This window comes from Python bivittatus, unplaced genomic scaffold (assembly GCF_059951505.1).
Source record: "Python bivittatus isolate LINGU-HERP-01145 unplaced genomic scaffold, Pbiv_v1 ctg000030_np1212, whole genome shotgun sequence".
Taxonomy (NCBI): Eukaryota; Metazoa; Chordata; class Lepidosauria; order Squamata; family Pythonidae; genus Python; species Python bivittatus.
The window spans coordinates 4,077,044-4,083,043 of NW_028277031.1; the positions used below are offsets into that span (position 1 = coordinate 4,077,044).

The following is a 6,000-nucleotide window of genomic DNA, read 5'->3' on the forward strand; positions in this document are numbered from 1 at the left end:
CAAAGATTACCAAAATAAATAAATATTGTAAAGGACAGGCATAAAAAAGAGCTTCTGAGCACATCAAAAACCTCAAATTAGCTGTTCATAATGGGCTAATGAGGGAACAAAGATATATTTTGCAGACTTGATCAGGCTGGGTCCCGCGTGATGCAGAAGACGTAGCGTTACTGAGGCCTGAAGGGGTACCCCGCAGGCCTACACTTCCCATCACAATTCCCAACCTTTGCTTCACATTGAAAGGCTGATGAAGCAACTGAAGGAGCTTTGGATGTGCTCACATTGTGATCTTTTCGCTGCTTCCTAATCAAATGACTGTCTTTTGGTTGCTTTCCGTAGTAGACGTTTGGTTTCCGAAGCTCCGTTTCCATTACTCTCCTGCTTTTCCACTGCCCTGCTAATGCTGCTGCTGTACAGTCTTCCTAATCAGCATCTTGTACTGATCTTTCTCACTGCAGGAAATTCCCTTGGACCAGGTAGAACTAGACAAGGAGAATGAGATGCTAATTACAGTGGCTCATTTCCAGAAAGAGGTTTTTGGAACTTTTGGCACCCCTTTCTTGCTAAGGATACACCAAGTGAGTTCTGTTCCAGACGGTTGTTGCATTAAGTCTGGGTTACCGAAAGGGAGATTTGGTTTCACTGGAGTCCAAAACTGATGGATTGTCTTCCCAAACCAGTGACTATCCGTTCTCCTAAGTTTCACATTATTGTTCACCCTGAGCCACTCCCCATAATGATTGGTCAACATTCTGACTGGTAAACATAATCAGTGTGCAAGAGTGGGTGGGCATGAGTGTTTATAAATGTGTACACACAGCTGTATATGCATAGAAAGCAAAGTTTCGGCATCAGCAGGCATCATTTCTAAGGCCTATAAAGAGGGACATAAAACTACAGTCCACTAGCAGAATATGTGCTTGAGAGTCTTTAACCTGCTAGAAGTAACGTCCTGCATCTCTGGAATTCTGCTGTTGTAGGGTGAACACTTTCGAGAAGTGATGAAGAGGATTCAGACAGTCCTGGACATCCAAGAGAAGGAATTTGAAAAGGTACTGATGTGGAATAGAATGTCTGTTACTCTGCACACTGTAACTTCTAAATGGTGTGTGTTAGAATTGGTGCAAGAGTGAGGTAGAAGGAAGGAGTGTTACTTCTTTTGATTTACATTATATCATTATATCTGTAAGGACCCCAGCGGCCCCCCCATCCCACAAAGTTCTTGCCTACATCCTTGTGAATAAACCTGCATAGAATTGCTTTCTAAATTTAAATACCTCAAATGTTTCATGTTCCAAATGTTGGATTTTACATTCGAGAGGTAAAATACAACCAGGTTTAATGCAAAGGAAAGCATGGCCCATATTTCTGTTCTTGTTTGTTTTTTTTCTTCATATATCATCTTCTGCTCTTCCCTGCAAAGAAAAAGAAAAAGATGAAGGCAAATACTTTTTCTCTGGCGCTTCCAAAATCTTTGCCTCCAGTTTCGGGATCGGGAGGGCAGGGCTCTTAACTAGTGACTGTCGAGGTTCTGCTCGAGGGTCTCTGCCGCCAGAGCGAGGCTCAGCAGTCGCTCCTTTTGCTTCTGATAAAATGCCGGAAGAGCAGAGTGGAAACGCCCTTCCCTGGGAAGAGAGAGACGCCCAGCGCACCCAGACAGACCCCAGTCAGGGCTGCAAGTCGATTGGGAGGAGACAAGCCATTAAAGGCCTCTTGCCCTGCTGTGGGCAAAAGGAACATGCAGGCCGAATTCACCAAGGATTGAAGCTTGCAGTAATAATTTTCCTGAAGACGGTGGCTTAATAAAGTCATCAAGGGCCTGTAGCTGGTTCTGGTTTTACTCTCAGCTGATTTCTCTCCAGCCATTCCCCTAGAGTTGGTGATTGTCGAAATGCCTTTCTAAAATGTTGTTGTTTTCTCTTGCCTTGTCTTGGGGCTCAGTTTTTGTTACCATCCGGTCACGGACCGTGATCGAGGATGACCTGTGGTTGTTTTTTTCTGTTTGAAGTTTAAGTTTGCAATTGTAATGATGGGCCGGCACCAGTATCTGAATGAAGACGAATATGAAGTGAACTTGAAAGACTTTGAGCCCCAACCCGGTGAGAGTCCGCTTATCCTTGTTTGGGAGCTGAGCTGGGTTTTGTGGGGGTGGGGGTAGGGGTGGGGAAGGTGCTTCCAAGTAGGCAGGGGCCGGCGTCGTCTTGCCCAAGGGAGGGTGGGGTTGCGTGGCCCGGCCCCTTGGGACTCGAATGTGGTGGCAGCCCCCCGGGAGCAAACTCACCCGTCTCCTTTCTCTGCCTGCTTTCTCTAGGCAACATGTCTCATCCAAGACCGTGGCTGGGGCTGGATCATTTCAACAAAGCCCCAAAGAGAAGCCGCTACACGTACCTTGAAAAAGCTATTAAAATCCATAACTGACTTACCCTCTCCAGTTTGTTCGAGGCAAAAGGGGCAACAATAAGTGTGTGTGTGTGTGTGTGTGTGTGCGCGCGCGCACCTTTTTAACAACTGTAGGACTTTTGGTACACGTGCACTTGAGATCAGAAGTCTCCAGCAAGACGATTTGCTGCTGATTTATTAATTTTATTTTGAGGCTGTTCAGTTTGGCTTCTCTGTATCTATTATTGACTGCCCTCTTTTTTTTTTCTTTTTTTTTTTTCGAGCAAAAATGAAGGTGTTTTATAAAAAGCTTGGGTGCCAAGGAGAGTTTTTATGGGAAATGTAAAGCAGGCAAGATGGTCAGCATCGCAAGGGAAGGGTGGAATAGAACAGTTGACATTGGCAGAGTATTTGTCTGTAGTACCTTCATTGGCACAGTCTGTGCAGGCCGCCCTCGCCCCTCCCTCCTTCCTCCAACCCTCTTCCCAAATGCGTGGCTCCTGCCATCACTGCAGCTAGTTGGCACTATGGTTAGGCTCACGTTTGATTTATTTCCTTCAGTTATATACTTTAAATGAATTTTTTGTGCATTTGTAAATGCGAAGAGAAACTCACATCATCAATAAATAGCAATCTCTACTTCATTGTGTACACTGTTGGCACTTATTCGGGGGAAAAATGTCTTTTCAATCAGCCTAGGATTTCTCTTTTTATTATTATTATTATTATTATTATTATTATATTATTATTATTATTATTATTATTATTATTTTAAATAAAAGACTTTTGAGTCAGAGTTTTTTTTTCCCCCCCCCACATCACTTTTTGCCAAGGAAGACCTCAGAATCCACGAAGGAGCGGTGGCACCTTTCTATTCCTTTTAGAAACTGCTAAGAAGAACCCCTTGGTTATGATCCAATGTGCAAGCGTAGCGGCCGCCATCTCAGTGGGATTGCAGGAGGAAAAAGCATCACGTTTATACTGAATTTAGCTAATCCGGAAAGACAAGCAAACTAGCCTTTTAGCACCGAGGGCATGTTCACTAGCATTTAGTAAGCTGTTGACTTTGTAAAAAGGGGCGGGGAGCTTGGGAGGGGGCAGAAAATGGAATTGTATATTTAACAAAGGAACATGTACAATTTAACACTTGGAGATTTCTCTTTTTGGTGGGTGGGTTGGGGGGGGCAGGGGGAGTCTGCCAGTGAATTTCTCAGATGTCAATATTCATTGTGTGTAGTTTTATTTCAGTCCCAGCCTCCTCTCCTATTTTAGTTTGGAGCTAATGACAACCTATGTGTGTCTCTACTTTTTTTTCCTTTTTTGAGTGGGTAAAACTAGAATCTGCCATTTACACTCCCTCACCCTTGTTTAATTTCATATTCTTTATCTTTACCCCTTCCTCTGTTCTCGTCTACTCTCCCTTCTGCACCCATATTTTGTTTTTGTTCTGTTTCTGTAGCTACAGTGTGCAATGATTCTTCCTGTATATTGCCTTTTTTGGCTGGAAAAAAATGTTGTATGTTGAATAAAAATTTTCTATAAAATTTTACTTCAGTGAGTCGAAGGCGACTTCTCCTTACAAGTATAGTTTTGGGAGACGTTATTAAGGCAGGATTTTTATTTTACCAAGATCTGTTTTAGAAAGTGACTCCATTTAGGAATAAGCTTAAATGACTTCTCTTGGCCACGCTTGAATTTTTAAAAGTTAGACATTGGTGTCGATAGAAGAAATAATGTACATAGAATTGTGTTTGCAGCATGAAAGTGCATAAATACAGCTAACTGCAATGAATAGCTGAATTGGGGTATGTCTTAATTCCAAGGGCTCTGTGAGAGGTTGGTCTGTTAATAATTTTCCTACAGCAAGCAGAATAACGATGCTCAATTTCTGTGGGCATGTTCTGCCTCATTTTGTGCCACAATAACCAATATTTTTCCATAAAGTCGCTTCCCCTCTCCCAGTGTCTATCAGTTCCCAGTTAAAAATTGCTCCTAAAAGCCTGAACGGTTGGCGTTGTCAGCGGCATCTCACTCTTTTTTTACAGAGAGCTCAAAGGAGAAACGTAGCCACTTTACCAAATAGACTGGTTTGCGCGACCTCCCAAAGCATGGTGCTGTGATTGGTTGGTTCTGGCTTATTTCAGCCCAGCATTGGTGATCTGTAAACCATAGTTTATAATTTCTCATGGTTCGATGTGGCCAATTGCTGCTTGTTCAACAAGCTGTGCTTAATCATGGCTTAGCACGACGCAGGCAGTCAGAGGCTGCCTGAATCTTCCCTGCGGATGCAGAGGTTCAGGGGGGCACCTTTCTGGGTTCAAGCTTTCTCTGGAGCAAATGTTCCCTCCCAGTAGAAAAGGCCTTCATCGAGGTTCACGACGTGGGGAATTTTGAGGAAAGCGAATCATTTAAAAATGGCCACGTGGCGTCTTAGGATGTTGAATTATGCCAACAGTATTCCAGGTGGGGGGATCTGGGCCCTCCTGATGCTGCTGGGCTACAGTTCCCATCGTCCTTATCACACTGGCCTCGGGAGCAGAGGGAAGGGAATTAGCAACGTCCTGGGCTGTAATCTGGCCTTGGAAGGAGGACGATCACTTTATAATCAAAAATCAGGAGGAGCCCGGTAGCCTCTTTTTAGAGTGACCATTTTCACTGAAAGGCATAAGCTCGCGAAAGCGAATGCTTTTTAACCAAATTTATTACCCTGAAGAAGATGCTACCAGGCTCCTCCTGGGTTTTGGCTACCGTGGACTAAAACAGCTCTCCTGCAACCGTTCTGTCATCTCCATTCACCAGAAGGAGGCCAAAGAAGTTGCTGATTGACCCCTGAGGTCTCTCTCTCCCCAGTGCCTTGAACTCTGCAAAATGTGAACTTTCAAAGGATTGTCACCACAACAGTTTCGGGGTCTTGAAATACTTTTTCCCTGATTTCCCATCCCAGAATATTCTAACAGAGCACTGAAGTGACGTAAAAAGTGTACTGTGTAGCTTTTGAACAATTTTCTTTTACTCGGATGCTAATTTTTCCAAAAGCACATCCTAAGCGAATACTTTGCTGTGACAAGTTGTATTTTTAAGAGTTGGTGCGTGTTTTCAATAGTGAATTAAGATACTCTGTAATCAAGTCAGCCTTTGAGGCGAAGATGCTTGCTTGGAAATCCCTGGTCCAAAACTTAAAATACGTTAACTTCTCTTTGCAAAATTAAGCTGCCCGATTTATAAAGGAACTATTTTTTAATTTTTTGTATTGTGCTGCAAAAAGAAAAGAAGAAACAAAAGGGAACAACAACGTACTACATATAGAGAAAGCCCAGTTTTTTAGCATCATTCTATGGCCTCGTGGAATATCATTCAATATTTGTTTCATTAATCTTTCTCAGAGAAGATATTTCTCTTAAGATTTTAAATGGGTTTGCATTGTCTTTCCAACCTCGAAAACTAATCTCTGCCTTGTACTTGGTAAATCCATAGTCTTCATAATGACAAATTCCAGATTTTTGGTTTAGAATTCAAAGCTACATTTGCATTTTTAAATCGTATCAATCTTCACAACATATTAAACACAAGGATGTTAAAACCAGATGGGCCTATCTCACGCAGGTGTGTCCCCTCTTCTGT

At 42.9% G+C, this 6,000-nt stretch overlaps 1 protein-coding gene across 2 annotated transcripts in view; it reads left to right on the forward strand.

Annotated features, from left to right (window-relative positions):
* Positions 1-3,928, forward strand: part of USP7 (ubiquitin specific peptidase 7) — a 71,973-nt gene extending 68,045 nt beyond the window's left edge. For both annotated transcript variants that reach the window (XM_088152846.1, XM_088152852.1), the window contains exons 28-31: positions 459-578; positions 981-1,052; positions 2,009-2,099; positions 2,312-3,928. In XM_088152846.1, the coding sequence (XP_088008972.1) occupies positions 459-578; positions 981-1,052; positions 2,009-2,099; positions 2,312-2,418 (390 nt within the window). In that variant the 3' untranslated portion in view covers positions 2,419-3,928. The remainder of the gene's footprint in view (positions 1-458; positions 579-980; positions 1,053-2,008; positions 2,100-2,311) is intronic.
* The last annotated feature ends 2,072 nt before the right edge of the window (positions 3,929-6,000 follow it).